Genomic DNA, 21,800 nt, shown 5'->3' with positions numbered 1-21,800 from the left:
TTTTGTTAGTGAAGAAAGGTTAAAATAAGTCAATCTCATCTAAGTCATAATCAACTCTAGACCTAAAGCTAGGTCTCTTTTGATGATTAAAATGTGCAATAAAATTTAATTTTTACTTACTATTTACAATAAGTCTCTAATGTAGTCTTTCCACTCACTTGAACTGAACTAAGAACTTGAGTATATAATTTTACATCATCAAATGAAAAAACACTTAAAAATGCAATATAAATGTGAGTTATTATATTGTTTCTCGTGCTTTTGTTTTCTTTGCAAATACTTTATCATGTATATAGCTTCTCTCCATTAAATTTTCATTTATAGATCTTGAAATATTTTTCAGCTTTGCTCATATCCCCTACACAAGGACTAGTAAAGTACTAGAGGTATTTGCTGAATTTTAATTACTAATTTTTTTTTAACATTTTTTAGACTTTCTATTATCACTACTTTTTACAGAGATTTTTTATCCTCTTCTACAAAAACCTTGTTCCTTCCAGGCCAAGGCATTTGAGTTTTCAACCTATTAGTTTGACAGATATAAAGTAACAGATAAACTCAATAATACTCTTTCAGAATAAAGTAAGAATAACTATAGAAGAGAGGACTGTTTCTTCCTCCTCCAGAAAAAGCTCAATAGAAAAATAAGTACTTACCATCAAATTGATAATGCATGGTTTGGTGGATGCGTTCTGTGACACTGGCCAGCCAATCTTGGAAGGACAAAGTCACTTGTGATTCATCTAGCAGCTGATTACAGGCTGAAAGGCAAGGATCTCTTCAGTAACAACTACTTTTACTCAAAATATAGTCAAAAAAATAAGGAAAAGGTAGGTAATTTAGAAGAATCAAAAACAAAGATTTAAAATTCAAAAAAAAAAAAATGGAAGACTAAAAAAAGCATTTTTATATTAGCTGGGAAACATAATAAAATCAATCAACATACTAAAAAGTTGGCATATTTTCAAAATCTAGCAATAAGTTTAAGTACAACACATCAAATAGGTGTTTAGTACAGTTTCTAAAGCAGTTTTACCTACAAATTAGTCTAATTTCTTTTAAATTTCTATCACTAAAGAAACCAAAATAGCTAAGCTGCTTCTTAAGAGCCAAAACCTGCCTTCAAGTATATTAGACTGATCTCTATACTATGGATTAATATATCACACTTATACATCTAGATGTACCTAGAGTAGGGGGTAGTGAATAGAGAGCTGTGGAAATAAATCCCCAAGATGTGAGGTCAAATCTTGCTTCAGATATAAATGGCCTATATGATGCTGGGCAAATTAACTCTCTAAGCCTATAAGTTGCAGAACAACAACCAAGATGCTTTAGAAGAAAGTGTTACCTCTCACTAGGAACTACTTACAATAAAATTACAAGTTTGGACCAAAAAACAACCAATACATCCATTAACTCAACTCAACAGATAGATTTACTCATCTACTAATTCAATAAACTGTACTAGTGTTGGAGATACAAAGAAGAAACAAAACATAGTTTCTGCCTTCCAGGACCCTACACTTTAGTATGATCAGCATGATATAGTAGAAAACAATGGATTTGAAGTCAAGACTTTAGGATGGTATCCTGATTCTGATTTTTATTAGTTATGTGACCATGAACTTCATTTCTAAGCCTCAATTTGCTCATCTGTAAAATGGAAAGTACTATGTATACCACCGATCTCACAAAGTTATTGTCTATGTGTGTAAAAGCCTTATCATTAAAGTGCTATGTAAATGTAAAAAATATTAACAATTATTATTACTGGAATGAGACAAATATACAGATAAATATAATGCAAATTGCAATATGATAAATATATAGGTGATATCTAAGCAAAATGGTCTGAGAAATTCAAGAAGGAAAAGACTGTCTCTGGCTGGAAGAAGAAAAATTTCATGATATACTAATAACCTCTAACAGAGGAAGTGGTATGTGAACCAGGAAAGTTAAGCTACAACCTCAAGGTTACAGTCAAAAAGAAATTATGAAAAGCATCTTAAGTCTCTGGGAGATGGCAGCAGAAGTAGTCATCAAGAAACACGTCTTCTGGCTGAAGAATTTAAAACTTACCATCACATAGGGTTTTTTGTTTTGTTTGTTTTGGTTTTTTTTGTTAAAACATTAAAGAGTTTCCAAACATTTTTTAATTCAAAAAATAGAGAGATCATTGGTATCCTTAAATGGAGCAGTTTTAATCAAGTGGCAAAGGTTGATACTTAAGTTGGAGTGAGGTGGTGGTGGTGGTGGTAAAGAAATGGAGGTAATAAGTATAAATGATCATTTCTAGAAGGGTCATTAAAAAAGGGAGAAGAGATTTTAAAATGACAGCTTGAAGAGAAAATAAATTCAAATGATGCTTTTTAAAGGATGGGGAGACCTCGGTATGTTTATAGTAATACAAAGTTGTGTATCTGCCCCACTTACTTCACAGAGTTATCATGAAGATCAAATGAAATGACTCAAAACTAAAAAACACTACACAACTGTAATGTTGTAGGGCTGTAGGGAAAGAACATGCAATACCAGTTATGCATGTAGATAAGAAAATAAACAAGGAATTCTCTTTCCTCCCACAATTCTACAAAATCCACCCATCTTATTTAAATATGTCAATACATTTCTATTACATTTGTTCATTTAAAAGATATGATTTAACAGTCTAAAAAATACCATTTATTCTATATCCCAAATATAATACCAAAGAGGATCCAGCCATTGCTTTACCTTCTTCTTTATTTCCCAGTTTTTTTCCCCAATGTGAAAATCATAGAACTATCCTATTTTCATTGTCTAAATGGTTGAACAATTCTCAACTTTAAATATTTTTGAGTTCCCAGAGATAAAATTCCATCACTTACTCTGCCTTTTTATTGAAGAGGTGACTGCAGGTTTTTTCAAGCTGCTTTTTCTTAGATTACTGCTCACTACATCTTGAGCCAAAAGTGGACTACTGGTCTGTGTACCTAAAATATAAATGACTGAAAACTTTAGCATGATATATATACAGAAGATTTTAATCCCTGCAGGGACCAAAATGTACAATGATTTCATACATAATGTTTGGGTACACTTTGCGCATTCAATGAAAGAAATTAAAATACATATGTCTAATTTTGAACTTCCTTAAGTTACACTGGAAGTGAATGTTTAATAGAAAGGAATTATATCTCATTATGAAAATTTCTTATCAACAATTTTTTTTAAAATGCTATTTACCTCCAGATAAAGAACTGATGGATTCAAGAGTACAGACTGAAGCATATTTTTTTTTTCTTCTTTCTTTTTTGTCTTGCTTGGGTTTTATTTTTTGGTTGCTATTAAAATATGGCAAATAGGAAATTTATTTCATATGACCTCATTATTTGTAATGGATTTAGTTTTACTTGCTTTCTCAATGTGAGAGAGAAGGAGTGGAAAGAGGGAAAGAACCTAAAACTGGAAAAATTCAATTGAGTGGGGAAAAAATTTCTTAAATAAAATTTCATTGATATCTTTCATTTTTAAGCTATTTCCATTTCCCCAGAGATTCATTCTTTATAATAATAAAAAAAAAGGGGGGGGGGAGGGGAAGAGAGCAAAATGTCCAACAAAACTAACAGTTTTATGCAGTTATATCCACCCATATAATGCCACCCCACTACCTTGGCATAACAGCTTAGGAAAATTCTACCTTTAGGTAACAAAGTCTATCCCTAAAAACCCAAACAGTGGTACAGCCTCAGACTCTAGCTCCCTGAAGCTAGATAATATATCACTGTATGATAAGATACAGAAAAAGGGTAAAATGTCTTTTTTCTAGAAAAGTAGCAAAGTATATATGGTACAGTTTTAATTAGTTTAAAAAATGTTTTAAGATATAAAATTTTTTTCAGAGAGTTCTAAAAGATGGAAAAACATCCAACAATAAGAAAATACCAAAAGTCAGTGTTGGAGAGGTTACATTATTTTGATCACTAATTGTGAATCCACTTCTTGATTTACCTTAAAAAAGAACTTTTTTTTAAACCCCCTCCTCTCTCCCCCCCCCAGAAAATCAAGAGGGTCCATAGCAACATATGAAATAGAATAAAAGTCCAAAACAGCTTCTCACCAGATGCTTCATCCCTTTTCCTCTTCTTTGGCTTAGAAGCAGTGGATTCACAAATCTGTGCTGTAGATTCTGGATGACAACCTAACTGGGGCACAATAATCCCTTTAAGACCTAGAAAACAGATCTCTAAATTAACAATCATATTTAAGAGACCCAGTGTGCCCACTTAAAGAAACTCCAACCCCTTTCCCCAAAAATATTTATTAAATCTGTTTCAAGACAGACTTCCTTTAAGTACTGAGCTCCTTAACACACATGTTTTTTCAACATGAGAGAAAGGCTAAGGAAGAGACAGTATTCATAGAAACTTAAAGAGTTAAAGGATGACTGCCAATTGAAGATAAATAAGTTTTGTGTTTAAGCACTGAAATCCATTAAGATTGAGGAGTAAAAGGGCAGCTAGATGGTGCAGTGGATTGAGCACCAACCCTGACATCAGGAGGACCTGAGTTCAAAAATGATCTCAGACACTTAACACTTCCTAGCTGTGTGGTCCTGGGCAAGTCACTTAATCTCAATTGCCTCAGCAAAAACAAACAAACATTCAAAAGTAAAAAAAGTATATCCACTATTACCACTCCTACTTAATATTAGAAGGACCAAGCATAGTAAGTGATACAAAAGTTTTATTATAATTTTGCTTTGAAATAAAATCCTATCTCTATTCTTTTTTTTGTTTTAGGGATGAAAAAATGCACTGCATCGATTAACACAGTTTGGCCCTTCAAGATATTCTTAAATTCCAGTTTTTTGAGTGTGAACATTGTGTTGAAAATGCTAGCTCCACAATAATAAAAGAAAGAGAAATCAAGGGCTGGAGAATGGCAAAGAAGAAACAAAATAGTCATTTCCTGCAGATGATGTGATTTTAATTCTTGGGGAAATCCTAAAGAGTCAGCTTAAAAAATTAACTGAATCAATATTAATGCAGCAAAATGATAGGATATAAAATAAACCACATAAAAAGCATTCCTGTTATTATCTGCCCCCCCCCCAAAAAAAACAACCCTAGCAACAAGACATAGAAAAGAAAAATTGCAATCAAAAATATGTAAACTATTTGAGAATCTATCTCCTAAGACAGCTCAGGAACTATATAAATTCTACTATAAAACTCTCTTCAACAAAAGATAGACCTAAATAATTAGAGAAGTGTTAACTGTTCATAGATAAAGCCAATATAGTGAAAATTACAATAATACCTAAATTAACTCACTCATTCAAACTACTGAAAGATTATTTTGTGGAGCTAAAAAAAATAATAATAAAGAATTTCTTTTAGAGAAGCAAAAGATCAAGTATCGCAAGAAAAGTAATGGAAAAAACATGAAAAAGAAGGGAGCCCATCAGTATCAAATTTCATACTATTTATAAAGCAATCATCTAATCAATTTTATGCCAATTAAAAAAGAAAGATCGATCAGTAAAACAAATTAAGGATATAACATATAGAACAGAATCAAACAAATCTAGTAGCTTAGTATGTGATAAATACAAAGACCCTAACCTAACTACTAAGAGAAAGACTCACTATTTGGTTAAAAACTAATGGAAAAAATTAGTGTATGAAAGAAATTAGTTACAATCCAACATTTCACAATATATACAAGATCAATTCCAAATGGACAGTGACTTAGACATAAAAGGTGACATTATCAGCAAATTAGAGAAGTGGAACAAAAAATTACCCTTCTGACCTATTAATGGAGGAAATACATAACCAAATAAGGGACATAAAGATCACAGAAAAAAATGGACAATTTTAATTTCATATAGTTAGAATGTTTTGCACAAATAGAACAAGTACAAAAATAAAAGGAAAACAAACAACTGGGGGGGAAATTCTTACAGCAAGCTTTTCTAATAATAGATCTCATAGCTAAGATATACCGAGAATAGATTCCAATTTTAAGACTAAGAACCATTCTCCAATAAATAGTCAATGGATATGAATGGGAAGTGTTCAAAGTAAGACAAGCTATTAACAATTGTGGGAAAATGCTCCAAAAATCACTAAAAGAAACTGCAAATTAATGCAACTCTGGGGTTCCGTCTCACACTCATCAGTGAATGGCAAATATGACAGAAGAGGAAAATGACAAATGCTGGAGAGGCTGCCAGGCAACAAGCACACTAAATGTACTCTTGGTGGAACTGTGAATTGGGAAGGTTATTCTGGAAAGCAATTTGGAATTATGCCCCAAAAGTTACCAAACTATTCCTACCTCTCCAGCTATTATTAGGCACACAGCCCAAAGACATTTTTAAAAGGAAAAAAGTGGGAAAAGTCAAAAAATAGCAACTTTTCATAGTAGCAAAAACTGGAAAATAAGGGGGTATCCACCTATTGAATGACTAAAACTATGGTATATGAATATAATGAAAAATTGTGACATGAAAAATATTAATAAACTTCAGAGGAAATTAGGCAGAACTTTATGAATTGATAATGAATGAAAAGAACAGGAGAATAATTTATACAATGACAACATTATAAAGACAACTTTCAAAGATTTTTGAACTCTAATGGATGCAATGATAAAGCATAATTCTAGAGGATCAAAACTGAAGCAAAATTATGCAATGTCCTCCAAAAAGACATAACAAGACATCAATTTTTAGACATGCTCAATGTGGGAATTTGTTATGGATTTGTTATGAAGGTTTCTTTTTTATTGTATATTTGGAAGAAGAGAAAAAAGGAAACAGCACTGAAATAAAAATGAAGGTAAAATCAGAAGCTACAATTAATCTTCAGAATTTTAAAGAACCACATAGAAAATACAGACATTGTAGATTTATGCATCTTCAAAAATCACAAAGAAAATTGAAGATTCTTAGACTTTTTAAAGATTAACATGAAATAGATAAGAGATTCAAGATTGATCTAATTCATCAAGGGTCATTTTCTTACCATATGAATCAGAAGTTTGTGGCTCTCTGAATAGTCACATAGTGACAAACCAGATGAAAAAAAGTTCAATGTAGTCTAACTGTGCTATTTTCAGATAAGAGGGAGCCTTGTTACTATGTTTTAAATACCAAATACTTTGTTAATTTATCTTTTAAAATGGGTAGGCTCACTTGTCTAGTTTTCAGTCAGAAATAAAATGTCAAAAACTACATTTGAAAGGTCTTAAAGTTATCAATGTACAGTACTGTTTGTGATAAAGATAAGGAAGTCCTTTATCTTTGAATCTTAAAGCAACTAGTTGCTCCTTAAGAATGCAAGAGCTTCTTAAAACACTACCAGGTGCTATTGCTCACTCTTTTTAAGATTCTGGCACTTTACTCAACCATTCCTCCTCATTTTAGAAATGAAAGAGTGCCATGTGCCAACCCCACCTACCATTGGAATCAAAACTGAGAAAGTCAGAGAATTCCTGAGCCAATGTCTCATCACTGGCAAAGGCACAGATGCATGCAAAGAAGTGAATGCATCTCTGGGCCAGCTCGTCCTTGGAGGTATTCGACTTGTTTGATTTCAGAGTCTGGCAGGAACAGAAGAACCGGCGCTCTGTCATGCTCTTGGCACTGATTTTCTGAACAAAGGATGCATGCAAATACCCTAAGCTGTGCTTCTGGCTGGCCTTGCATTTCACTACCAAAATGTTTTTAGTAATCCTTTGTACCAGTGGGCCAGTAGGTTCTGTGGCCAACTGCCATATGGTCTGTTTGGTTTCTGGGGAGGCCTGCATTGAGTTCAAGACTGAGCTTTTCAAGGTCAAAGGTGTGGCCTCTGCCTGGCAGTTTATGGCCAGCTTGATATGCTGACACTGATTTTCAACAACACCTTGAGTGGCTGCTTTTAAACATGAAGGAACATAACAACGTCCTGAGCTCAGCTGGCTAATGATGGTACCATCCACTGTCTGAATCGTCGTCTCTGAAACACCCAACTCCACAAAACATCGGTAATCTGGACCCCTGTCTCTCTGACGCACTGAGTAGATATGTAGATCTGATCCTGTGATTATTTTGACAGCTTCAATGCTGGGTTGCTTTCGTGCTCCATAGCGAAAAATAGTTCCACATGTTTTGTTCTTACAACTCAGTCCTCGGGTTCCATTATATGTGCCACACCGGGGACACTTCCTGATCCCGCGCAAGGTAGCTTTTCCCAAATCAGATAAAAATGCTGGAACTTTAGTCCTCAGCGAGTTTGGTTCCATTTTTGACAGGCCCTAGAAAACACATTAAGTCTATCAACAGAGATGTACAATTCATAACTTACTAATACTTAATTTATATGTCGTATTAAAGAAAGCATTTACAAAAATCACTCACCGCCTTTCAACTGAAATCCCCACACACAAATATCGATTTGAACCTACAAGCAAAATAAAAGGGTAGGAAAACTCTGTATTTTATGCATTCTCTATGGCACATAACATAATATTGGTATTTAATTATCATTGTTAAATGTTTTTTTCAAGATAATTTGCTCTACAAAAAGACAGGACAGACAAAAACTAAATTAATCTTTTAGCTTTAATATGCTATTCTTGAATAAGGAGCTAGTGGACAAGAACATTTTTCCTTCCAGAGTTCCCTAAAACCCCCAAATAATCTCAGGGTAATAAAGCAGCTGTGCCACCTAGATAATGGCAAGACCTTACTACCTGGTAGATTTAGAAGACTTAGAAGGTATTTTACCTTGTCAGCTTCTGATCACCAAAAAAGAGGTGCCAAAAACAATCTGACCAAGTCATTGGCACTAACCAAACCAGAGTCTAAAGTTTTAAACTTATGGTGTAACAATGAGGACATTCTGTTTCCTCTTTCCTAACCAGCCAATGGCAAGGCACCTGGGCTGATGGTTCTAAAGATTAGACAAGATTCTCAATTCATTCCATGAATTAACTTTAACCCAACATTAACAAAGTAGAAAAATGTCTAAGTAAGAAACAGAAAAGAAGGAATCTAAATTACTGCAGATAATAGGAAGATACAAGGTTCTGAGAAAACTAATTGGCCAGAGAGCAGCTGGATAGCCCAATTGATAGCCCTAGAATCAAGAAGATCTGAATTCAAATCTAATTTCAAACACTTGATACATACAAGCTGTGTGACCCTGGGCAAGTCACCTAACTCCCATTACCTAAAAAAAAAAAAAAAAAAAGGTAAAAAAGAAAAAAGAACTGGCCAAAATGGTACTTGATTATCACGAAAATATAAATATTGCCAATGTCACTAGAAAAGAGGCAGATGATAATACTTATAAAGGACTTATTTATCCTTACTAATAAAATAACAATCACTAATATAAGTAAGTGGAATGCTTTATACCATTCAAAGAAATTACATGTACTTTATCTCATTTGAACATCATATTACCATAAGTAGTAAAAAAGTTTACAATGAAACAGATAAAAAGTGTTTAAGTGATTTGCTAATACAAAATAATATGCCATGAAGAAAGTTAAAAGTAGATTATTTCATATCATTTTGCATTTCATAAGACCAAAACATGTAAATCTTTGTAATTGCTGAGATGTAGCATTGCTCCTGAGATGCTTAATTAATTTGATTTTTTTTCATCTTAAGTTTTGTATTACTCAATCTGAAATTTTTATCTGAAAATCAAAAAATACACTTCTAGAGAAAATAAACCATAATTTATGGTGATATTGTCATGAATCAAACTAAAGGTATAAAAGCCATGAAACTAAAAAGAAGATTAAGTCACAAGTTCTTTTCAAAGAAGTGAATAAAGATCAAACCTGAACTTAAAAGAAAATTTAACATATAAGAGCCAATATGAAAGATGAATTTTAAGGAATTTAGCATGGACAAACTGTTCAAATATGGACAAATTATGTTTTATATATATATCTTAAACATATAGTTTTATATATGCATATATAAAACTATATGTTTAAGATTCACATCAACAATAGGGTAGCTCAAAAGAAAAAATGGCAAAGTTAAGGTAAAAGTAATAATCATGTTATACAAATGAGGTGCGAAGAAAGAATAGACAGAAGTATTAGAGGAGGAACCCATCAGAAATGGGTTCAATAGGCAACACTACATATATATCATAAATGGTATAACACCCTTCAAAATCTATAAAGAAATAAGGGGGGGGGGGAGGATAGGCAAATAAGGAAGCAAAGGGTGAAGGAAGAAGACAAGGGAGGAACGAATCTTGATGGGAGGGGGGAAGGAGATTAAGCAATAGCATGGCAAGTTATGGAGAATTTAATTAAAGAGGCAGCAGGAATAGGAAAGATGTGTATGAATGTATATATCTACATAAATATATCTTTTCTTAACTGTAGTTTGCTTGGGGATGGGGATGAAAGAAAAAAAGAATAAAGTAAATAAGGTGTGCAGCAATGGGCCAAAGAACAATTTACAATGGAAGAAAAGAAAAAATGGACATATGAGTATAATAATTTCTTCTACTAATATATATACTTTCTTGGTTTGGTAATTTGAATCCTCCTTGATGTTCTGCCAGGCACATGACAATGTTCTCTTTTGTTTTGCTTTATTCTGTTTCGTATTGCTTTTCTGTTTTTCTTACTCTATTTTTCAAATAAAATAAATTTAAAATATAAAAAAACAAATAAAAATAAAAGCAAAACAAAACAAAAAAGAAATGAATAAAGGAATTAAGAGCTGGTTTCATGCCTTCTTATAAGACAAGAAACCATTTTGTGAGAAATTCAATTACCTTGCCTTTAAAGTACTCACAATAAGCATAAACAAACATATCACCATAAAAAATGATTAGCTTAATTGATAACACCTGTTTCTAAGAAAGAAATAGTAGTAAAATTGTATGAAGAACACAAGATTCATCAACATTTACTTTGACACTGGCAAACTAAAAGGTAAAGGAGGGTATATATGGAAGATGGATGATCAAATAAAACTAGTGATCAAAATGAAAGAAGCCAAAGGCTTGTAAACTACTACTCCAAGTCTCATGCCTACACATCACATAATAAATCAACTCATCAGGGAGGATCCACTCAGTTCAGTTCCCATAGAAACAACTTTCTCCAAAAGTCATTAATGAATTGATAGGATAATCTGGAATACAAATAACTAATTTCAAAGAGCTAGTCTCTATTCATATGCTATTAAAAGTCACCACCATCATCAAACTTTTAAACGATGGACTGGTCCTATGGCATAAAATAGGCCAGTGTTGCAATAATAATCACAAAAAATGAAAAAAATTAAAGCAAAAAAAGTTTCAAGCAACATCTGAGGTAGCTCCTCCATGGAGCTTTTATAGAAAATCGTGGACAAGAATGGCATAATTAATCAATAAAAGCATTTGTAACAAAGGGTGAATAGGTGAGGTTGTAATATGTATGAGTAAATGGAAAATTTATATAAACAAAAGGCAGATTCACTGAAATAATAAGAGCTCCTAGTGGGTACACTGCACTCTATCTAATAATCATGTTGTTTGTGTAGAATTTTCAAATTGGATATATTACTTGAGAAGTCATAAGTGTTAAATTCTCATCCTTTTTCCTACTAAGTCAAGTCACTTTAACTACCTGAGTTTCAACTTTGTCAACTATAAAATGAGGTTATTATCTACTCTATCTACCCCAAATATACCTGAGGAATGAGAGGAATTCAATAATGGCCCAAGTTTACAAAGCATGTTTCTCATAGCAATCCTGTAAGGCAAATATGTAAGCATTCTTATAATCCCCACTATTCAAAGGAAAAGAAAAGAGGAATGAAACTCAGAGAACTTAAATGATTTGCCACAGAACCAATACTGGTTAGTCAGAACTCAAACACAGATCTTTTAGGTTTGTAAAATAAAACATTATCACTATTTAGCATAGAAGAGAGCAATATATCAAAATTTTCAGACTTTTGCTATTTACAAACACTTTGCACAGGTTGTCTTATTTGATCCTCACACTTCTAGGACATAGCTCAAGTAATTAGCTTCATTTTACAAATGAATAATAAATGAATAAGTTTCAGAGAGGTTATGATCTCTCTAAATCATAGAACCACAAACAATCAGGTCAAAAATTCAGTTCCTGTGTGTACGTACATATATATATGTATATAAAGCCAATGATTTCTCCTCACTTTTCACTCTTCCTGACTTCTCTGAAATATTTTACATCACTAATCACTCCTATTCCTCTTAGCTATTCTCTCATACAGTGGAAAATACAAGATTTGGAGTCAAAAGGACTGTATTCTGAGTTCCAGCATTGCTGCTTAGTGCAAGTCACTAACTCTCTAGGCCCAAGACTTTTCATAAGTAAAATGAAGGGTTAGGAATAGGTGACTGCAGAGATCCCTTCTAGTTCTGAATCTAAGATCTTTTTCTCCTTTCTCGGTTTTAATGATACCATTCCCTCTTAATTCTCCTCCTTCCTCCTTTCTATCTGGCCTTTGCAACCTCCTCTACTGGATTATGTTCATGGGTTTTGGTTTCACCTTTCCTCCTGCCCTACTCACTCTCTCTCTCTTCACCCTCCCCCTTTCCACACTCTTTTTCTTAGTCAATTCTGTATAGCTCTTTCAAATATCTATGTGACTCCCAGATCTATAAAAAACCAGTCTCATTCCTGAACTCCAAATGCACACCACCAGACATTTCAAACTCAATATACCCTAATCTTTCCTTTAAAAAAAGCTTCCTTCTTCCTAACTTCTCTATTTCTTCTGAGGCCTCTATCATACTTAACCCAGATAAGCTACTTTGGGGTCATCTTTACTCTCCCTTCATATTTTCACCTATTGCTGAGAATTACTGATTCCACCTTCAAATTTCTCATAAACATCTGCTTCTCTTTACTCCCATAGTTCAGGCCCTTCTAATCGTTTGCCTAGACTATTGTTTCCTCCTCCAATCTATCATTAACATGGTTGCTAAATTGGTATTCCTAAAGCATAAATCTGATTATATCCCTTTGATGCTCAAAGCAGTTGCTGTATAGATCCTTCTTGCTCTGAAATAAAATAAAAACTCTTCCATTTCACATTTAAAATCCTGATGTAAAAAAATCAACGACAACAATAAGTACTAGTTTTTAAAAATATTTATAAAAAATTATTTTTCAAAAAAAAAAAATTAGAAGCTATGGGATGCTAGGGATAAAGGCTCCTCATGAACAAATAAACAAAAAACCCAAAAAAATACAGTGGACTGAGCCACCAATTTTTATTTATTAATCCATTTAGTGGTCTTATTTTCAAAGGAGTTTTAAAGACAAAACTCATCATTAAAAATATTCCATCCCATTATGGCATCAAGATTTTTAGCCATAATAATTCTTATTAGATGTTAATTTGCTTTTATTTTAAAATATCAGACCCACAAGTCAAGCATAACAAAGTGTTAATTTTGTAGGTTTGCACTTCTAAAAGATACAATCTGCTCTTACACATTCTTCCAAGCATAAAGGAAAACAGTATCTCAGTAAGCTAAATTATCATATGATTGTGATTGCTACAACAGTAACTTTGAAAACTAATAAAAATGAAGATGACAATACCTGTTCCTTCTCAAAATGCTAAGAAAGCATTCCCTAAAATGTATATCAGTATGTAAATGATAATTTTTTATGGACAACACTCAATTATACAGTTCCTGGAACACAGTAATCACTTAATGTTTATTGACTGACAAAAATAAAAATAATTTATCATATAGTAGTATATTCTTCTAAAAGACCCTAGTACGCAGCAGGCACTTAATGTTTGAAGTTAATTTAGGCACAGTAACTAACACATAAAAAGCACTTAATACTTGTTGAATGAATTCTACTCTTTATGTGTATTTGCATATAAAAACCAACAAATGATTGTGAATGAGGAGAACTGGGAAGGAATAAAGGCAGATTTTTGTTAATTAAAAAAAAAATTTTTTTGTTAATTAAAAAAAAATTTTTTTTAAAGGAGGGGAGACAGGAGGAATATACCACTTCAGATACACAGAGCAGCCTACTGTGGCATGGAAGGGATTCTGATTTCTTGAAAAAATGCAGAGCTTTAAAAGGCCTAAGTATACAATATAATATAAGTATGTGATCTAACAACCTGCTAGCTAAATTTTCAGGAAGACTCATTTTTAAAAGTCTAGTGATATAAATATGTAGATAGATATAGATATATAGATATTTTTTGGTATAGGAAGTTATGAAACTGTTTACTAAGGGCAACTAATAAGTAAACGGTACCTATTACTGTTTAACAAATAATGTATAAACTCCTAATACTGACATTCAAATGCAGACACAATTTACCTCCTAACTACCTGTCAAGCTTTTTCTCATACTAATTCTCTTAATTTGTACTGTTTCCAATTAAACTGAATCACTCTCTACTCCCTACCCTTTTTTCCACTATGCCTTCACTCACACCACTTCCATTACCTGAAACTGACAATCTACCTCTGACCCCTATGATCTCTACCTGCCCTTTTTCCCCTACTCAAATGTTGCCTCCTTCTCTGAAGCATTCCTATACAATACTATACCTGTACATACATACCAAAAAGCAATTTTTTTCCTCTTCAAATTTCTCAAGTGACTTTTCCTTTTCTCATACCACTTCACCTTTTTACTTCACATCTCACTCTCCTTTGTAATAAAAGTATTAGCCTGCATCCTGTCACTGAATATATACTTGTATAATACTTCAAAGCTTTAAGAAATACTTCACATTTTTTATCACTATAATAATTCTGGGAGTTGGCAGGGAAAATACTATCGTTCCAATGAGTAATAACACCACCTTAAATCTGTAAAATGTTTTCGTGATCTCTTCCTTTGGAGTCTATTTTTTCCTCCATGTGTTTATTCCCAAGGAGTTCACAACAGAACTGTGTTTTTAAGTAGACGGCCTTCAGAGTTGCTATGGCCAAATCAATTTGCACCCAACCTTATTAAATTTAGCTAGAATGTTCCTTGGAGGACAGACGAATCTTCTCCTGGGCCTCACAATCAAAAGCTCGCCTTCATCTTGGTAGGAGCTGCTAGAGCTTCTGCTCCATAAGCATAGCCCTAAAAAGCCTAGGATCACCTCTCTCTAATATATTCTTCCATCTCAAAATAAGACAAATTATGTTTTTTGTTGTTGCTGTCGTTGGGGGTGGGGGGTTGGGGGGTGGAGAAAAGAAATACTCAGTACTGGTTTGGAAACCTGAGGCATCATAGCAAGCAGGAAGCTTTCTTTTCCTTCGCTATGAGACATTTACTTTTGCTATCAGTTTAGTTGAGTTGTTCCTCTGGAAAGATCATGGACCGAAATGAAGTTTTTTCAGTTTAGGATGTTCTTTTGAAAAGAATATTGAAATCTATCAGCCCTTTACTACCCAAGTAACCCTGTGTGTCTCACTAATTTTCTCTGCTTCTCCGATAACCGGTAGTCGTGCTGGAGGCTCACGCTGCAAACTTACAGTCTTAGGAGAGTCTTAGAAATGGGGAACCATCCTCCTCCTTAGGCTCAGACAGAACATTCCTCGGGACAAGCTGAAGACGGGACAACATAGGGGTTGTCAGCCCTTCCCCGAGGCTTGAGAGCTTAGGTCCGCCGCCGGGACCGCACAGGTGGGTAACCGAGCGGCCAGGCACGGAGAACTCCGCTCCCGGCAGCCCCCAGCATGGGATCCGGAGGCAGCACCGCTGCTTGCCCGGGTCATAGGTCCTCTGCTCCACCTGAGCCAGAAGTGAGCGCCCCGGTATCGAAGAAGCGGAGTTCGAATCGTGCTCCGGCCACCAACTAACTGCGCGCCCGGGAAGAAAGTCCCTCTCCTCTCCCCCGCCTCGCACACCCTGAGCCTCCCCGCAGCCCCCGCGCCTGTTTCCTCCGCCGTACGATGAAGGGGTTGTACTGGGTCTCGGCTAAGGTGCCTCCAGCTCTGACAGTCCCCGATCCTGGTCCCGTGGCTCTGGTGGACAAGGACGCCCATCAGCCTCCTCCCCGGCAATGGCACCCACCTCACGGCCTGCCCCGGCTTCGGACCCGCCTTTCTTCCAGCCCCGATTGCCTCCTCTCCATCCCGTCTGGGCGTGTCGAGGTCGGAGAGTTCCTCAGAGCCCCGCCACCCTCTGCGAAGGGCTGCCTCCCGGCATCCTCCGCACCCTCGCACGTCATTTCCGCTTGCTGTCAGGCAGAGGGAGCGGAGGCACCGGCCTTGCTCAGCCCCTATTTCTGCCAAACGTCAGCCTTAACTCGGTTTGGTAGTACAGCAGCGCTCTGCCCCGACAGACCGCCCCCTCCTGGCGCGTCACCTCGCTCGTACCTGTTTTGGCGGCTTCGCCCTAGAATCCTAGGCTGGCAGCCCGTACAGCCCACCTCAGCTTACTTAGATCCTCCGCCACAGCTTCTTACAAGTAGCGGCCAACCGATAGCTATAACGGCAGCTACGATTGGCCGAGAAGCTCCCACGTGGCGGGCAATGTATGTCTTACTTTCTCCCGCCCCAAAGGCCAGCTGATGGTACTAGTTTTGCTCTCCCGATTCAGTTAAATTCCTTAACGATTTTATAAGCGCTCCGCCTTGATTAAAAACACTAGGCCCTCTAAATACAAATAAATGTTTTAAATAAAGTGGAAACAAAATAGCGGAAGCGGAGCACGCAGAGATGCCGTTCTTTTATCTTCTCGCACAGAAATGAAGCCGAACTTAAAATACAGAAAACTTTCAGACATTAATTCCGTAGCAGCTATGCCCAATTTTGTCTTCGTTCAACGCCGCAAAGCTGTGTGTCGATGTACAAAGTTCCTTTCCCTTGAAGAGTCTGATAACAGGCAAAAGCCTTACTCTGTGCAAGAATGTTTCACTTGACCTGTAAAAGGAAAAGCTGAGAAACCAGAGAAACTGGTCCGGCACATATGGGTCTTCCTAAAAGCGCGTGCACGCATAGGCTCCACGGAATCCTGTGCCCCAAGGACACGTGAGCGGCAGAAAGGGCAGTAGGTTCCTGGCCTGAGCATCTACCCTTCAGGAATGGCAGAAGCAGAGTTGACTAATGTGTTTTCACTAGTATGGCATAAACGAGGCACTGACCCACACCTAACACCATACACCAAGAATGAAAAGTTCATGATTTAGTCATAAACTGATATTAGCAAAAGAGAACAAAAGATAGGGGCAGCTAGGTAGCTCAGTGGATAGAACACCAGCCCTTTAAGTCAAGAGGACCCGAGTTCAAAGATAACCTGACATTTAATACATCCTAGGTGTGTGACCTGGGCAAGTCACTTAACTCCAAACACAACCTCCGGCAAAAAATAACTTAACCTCTCAGATCTGTAGAGAAGGAAAGAATTTGTAGCCAAAAACCGGAGTTCATTATTGAACACAAAATATATTTTATAAAATTTTTGTACAAACAAAACTAATGCAGACAAGATTAGAAGGGAAGCAATAAACTGAAAAAACATTTTTACATTCAAGGGTTCTTATAAAGGCTTCATTTCTAAAATACAGAATTGGCTCAAATTTATAAGAATTCAAGTCATTCTCCAATTGATAAAAGGTGAAAGGATATGAATAATTTGCAGATGAAGAAATTGAAACTATTTCTAATCATTTGAAAAGGTGCTCTAAATCACTATTGATCAGAGAAAAGCAAATTCCGGCAACTTTGAGGTACCACTACACACCCCTCACATTGGCTAAGATGACAGGAAAAGATGAAGAATGTTGGGGGGATATGGAAAAACTGGCACACTAATACATTGTTGGTGAAACTATGAACTGATCCAACCATTCCTTTAAGATCTTTTTAGGATATAAGCCCTGTAGAAACACTGCTGGACCAAAAGGTATACAGAGTTTGATAACTGTGTAAGGATCACAACATAGCATTTTCACTTTTTGTTGTTTGCTTGCATTTTATTTTTTCCTTTTTAATCTGATTTTTCTTGTGCAAGATAATTGTATAATATATATGCACATATTGGATTTAACATATTTTACCATGTTTAACATTAGTAAGGGGATGGTAAGGGGTGGGGAGGAATGGAACACAAGGTTTTGCAAGGGTCAGTGTTGAAAAATGATCCATGCATATTTTGAAAATAAAAAGCTTTAGTTTAAAAAAAAAAAAAAAGCAATCCATTCTTGGATCAAGTATTAACTGGAAAACAGCAGGGGATGATGGATCCATTAAGTGAATTAACAGACCTGGATTTTGTTCATGTAGTGTGTAAAGCCAGGAGGAGGATGACTTTATTGTTCCAGAGTACCTTTCCCTTACTGGGGGTTCAAAAGAAAGCCCAAATATTGTATTATTGTATTGTTCCAGAGTACCTTTCCCTTGCTGAGGGTTCAAAAGCCCAAATATTGTATTATTGTATAGGGCACTATATCCATGTGGTATCAGTCTTTTTGAAAAGGATCAATGACATCACAAGGTAAAGTGAGGCAATTGTACCAAGTTTCAGCCTCACTCTCTTCCTGTCATCTTAGTCCCAACAGCAAAAAAAAAAAAAAAAAAAAAAAAAAAAAAAAAGCCAAGAATGCAGTGGATAATCTTGGAGGCTTTTAGGTCTGATGAAACTCCAAACATTCCAGAGCCTGCTTCAAACTGCCTAACAAATTGTTTTCATCAGCCCATGGCAGGGAAGGAAAGGGGTATAGTTCAGGGTTCCTTCATAAGCCTAGGGTGGACAGCCCCCATTCATTGGGTGTGAGGCTTATCAGTTACCTTCAAACTGTTTCACTATCTGCCCAGTTTTACTAGGCTGTGGCTGCTGTGCATACAGGTTCTTGGAGTCATGGGTAAGATTTAGGTGACAAATCTTAAGGGTAAAGCAAGTTCTCTCTCTTGAGATATTAGTACTCCCTGAATACCCCACCACCACCACTATACCACATATAAAACACAATAATACATAATGTGAACGATCTCAAAAGAGGTGTAATTCAGCAGAGGAGCCTTGTTTGACTTCTTAGCACACAAATCAAAGGGTTTTTCTTTTTCTTTTGTGAGACTACCCCAAGGCTGAATCCAACCCAACCCTTTTGAAACCGGCATCTTGGTGGGCTTTGAGTTCAGCACACTATAATTAATTTGACTTTTGTTAGAACACAGGGGGAAATAAGAGCATTTAGATGAAATGGCACCCTGCTTTCATCAATATTTATTCCAGGGGATGCCCATCAGTTGGAGAATAGCTGAATAAGTTACGGTATATGAATGTTATGGAATATTATTGTTCTGTAAGAAACAATCAGCAGGATGATTTCAGAGAGTTCTGAAGAGACAAACATGATGAACTCATGCTAAGTGAAGTGAGTAGAACACAGCAACAAGAATATTATGTGATGATCAAGTCTGATGGATGTGGCTCTTTTTTTTCAACAATGAGGTGATTCAAGCCAATTCCAATAAACTTGTGATAGTCATTTGCATCCAGAAAGAGAACTGTGGGGAGTGAATGTGCTTCACACCATAGTATTTTCACCTTTTCTGTGGTTTGCTTCATTTTTTTCCTTTTGGTGTGATTTTTCATGTGCAACAAGGCAATTATGGAAATATGTATAGAATTCAAATATTGGATTACTTGCTGTCTAAGGGAAGAGAGGATGGAGAAAATATTTCAAACAAGATTTTTTTGCAAGGGTGAATGTTGAAAACTATGCATATATTTTTGGAAAAAGAAAATAAAAATGACAAATTTTAACAATTAAAAACTTATTTCCAGGGAAGGAAGTTTTATCTCAATTTAGCATAAATGTTTTGCATAGAGTAAACATTTAATGTTTCATGTATAGTTATATTGCATTTAAGGGGCTGAAACAAAAGTATAAATAACTGCAATGCATAGTTTTACAAAACTGCATTAAATGCTAGTTAATTAAATAAAAAGGTCACTCTACTTTTCCTAACCACTAAGATGTTGGTTTATGTGTGGCATGTTACTTTTTCAACTACAGAAATTATCTTCTATTGAAAAGAAACACTTGAAAAAAAAAAAAAAAAAAAAAAAGAAGTGGAAAAAAAAAGATCCAAGTACATCCTAAATATCACAAAATACTCAAGCTAGGAAAACACAGAGATTATCTAGTCCAACCCTGAAATTTTATTTATGTATGAATTGTCATGCTGAAAGAATAAAGTGCAATGGATTACAGATTTCCTGATTCTTGTTCCAATAACATAACCTTATATACTTTATTCCTTGAGACAATTTCATTCACATATGGAGTCAGAAGACCAGAGTTTGAATCATGCTGTCACTGATGGTTGGTCTTGAAGTTCTAAGCTTCTTTCCAATCCTAATTCTAAAAATGTGTATCATTGGATTGGAGGGAGAGAAGAGCACAATAATTTACTCTCTGCTATATCATTAATCCAGTGTGGTCTTTAGGCATTTAACGTCCATGTACTAACATGGGGGACATCCTGCCTATCTTAGAAGCAAGTTTAAGGAAGTGAAATAATTTAGGAGACTGTCTGACAGTCAACTTCAATACAACTATAAAAAGGGGGGATTAGCACTTGCACTATATACCTCAGCTGCAAAGAACATACTAAAACAATACAAAAATATGACATTCATGCCATTAACTTTAATCACTGTTGAAGCATTTGCCATATTATAATGGGACTTTGATTGAACTTGGAAAATTTTACAGACAATAGCCACAAACTTCACTTTACTAACAGCTGTTTGGAATAGAATGTTGAGTAGGATAACCTCTTAAACAATATGAAAATGCCTTCAAGAAAGTATGCAATGTCAGTGGGGAGAATAACCATACTGGCAGAATCACATATCCTAAAACCATTATATAGTATCTCAGGATAAAGCAACTGTGCCATAATGCAACTTTAATAGTTTTGTTTGGAACAGACCAAAAGCATAAAAATTAGAAAAGATTCTTAAGTTTCCTAATCCAATCTTGTAGCTTCTAAAGGAACCATTTTTGCACCAGACCTGATAGGCAGTCATCCTATCCAGCTTCTTGAATTGTCTGCTTATCCCTCTCCAAATGTCACATTTTACATTTATAGTCCAATTCAAACATTTCCATTTATATAACCTAGATTTTGTCTACCAATAATGATATTTCAACTTCTTTGATTTAGAATTGTACGGATTCTTGCCATACATTATTTTTTATTATCAGAACTGCACTTTGGAGAAATGCACTGCTTCTAAGTCACAAAATGCCCCTAACACATTTATTATTTGGTAAGTAGTATCAATGGTACTATTTAGCACACGATTTCTAAACCCAACTGTAGGTAGTCTCAAAGAGTACAGTATATTTAAGTAGGATGCACTTCCATGAACTTACTTATAATAGCCAAGAAATATGACCAACAAGAGGTAGGCCAATTATATAGCAAGTATATGGACACAGCCCAAATACCACTTGTTACTCAATAAGAGCCTTCTAAGTGTTGGGTAGAACCTCTATGAAGGATGTAGGTGGTCATGGAAAAGAATCACCTACAATGAATTAAGAAGAGATGAATCTGTAATCTGCACTAGCAGAGGAAATACCAACATCAATAACTTTTTTAAGTTTACTCAAATATTTTCCAGTGATAAAAGATCTTATTGTCATAGAGTCCATTCCATTTATTGGACAGTTATAATTTTCAATTTTCTAAATGAATCAAAATTTACCTGCCTAAAATGGGTAAAATTTTACCTCTAGGAACAATAAAGGACTACATCTCTTAGACAGCTTTCAAATACCTTAAGAGAGCTCTTATTGGTCCCTCCATTCC

The 21,800-nt window shown here is 35.2% G+C and overlaps 1 protein-coding gene across 9 annotated transcripts in view; it reads right to left on the bottom strand.

Annotated features, from left to right (window-relative positions):
- The window catches only part of C2H2orf42 (chromosome 2 C2orf42 homolog), a 37,988-nt gene extending 21,040 nt beyond the window's left edge, over nt 1–16,948 (bottom strand). Inside the window, exons 1-6 of one of the 9 annotated variants that reach the window (XM_074287188.1) lie at nt 16,350–16,932; nt 8,390–8,432; nt 7,452–8,286; nt 4,103–4,213; nt 2,871–2,975; nt 657–761 (exon numbers count right to left, since the gene is read on the bottom strand). In XM_074287188.1, the coding sequence (XP_074143289.1) occupies nt 657–761; nt 2,871–2,975; nt 4,103–4,213; nt 7,452–8,274 (1,144 nt within the window). In that variant the 5' untranslated portion in view covers nt 8,275–8,286; nt 8,390–8,432; nt 16,350–16,932. Of the gene's footprint in view, nt 1–656; nt 762–2,870; nt 2,976–4,102; nt 4,214–7,451; nt 8,305–8,389; nt 8,433–8,758; nt 9,094–14,839; nt 15,476–15,503; nt 16,211–16,349 lie in introns of those variants that run through there. The other 8 variants (XM_074287193.1, XM_074287189.1, XM_074287186.1 and 5 more) reach the window with 8 other exon arrangements.
- Nucleotides 16,949–21,800: the final 4,852 nt, after the last annotated feature.

This window comes from Sminthopsis crassicaudata, chromosome 2 (assembly GCF_048593235.1).
Source record: "Sminthopsis crassicaudata isolate SCR6 chromosome 2, ASM4859323v1, whole genome shotgun sequence".
NCBI classification, from domain to species: domain Eukaryota; kingdom Metazoa; phylum Chordata; class Mammalia; order Dasyuromorphia; family Dasyuridae; genus Sminthopsis; species Sminthopsis crassicaudata.
The sequence above is the reverse complement of the archived record's forward strand: the minus strand, read 5'-3'. Positions and strand labels throughout refer to the sequence as shown.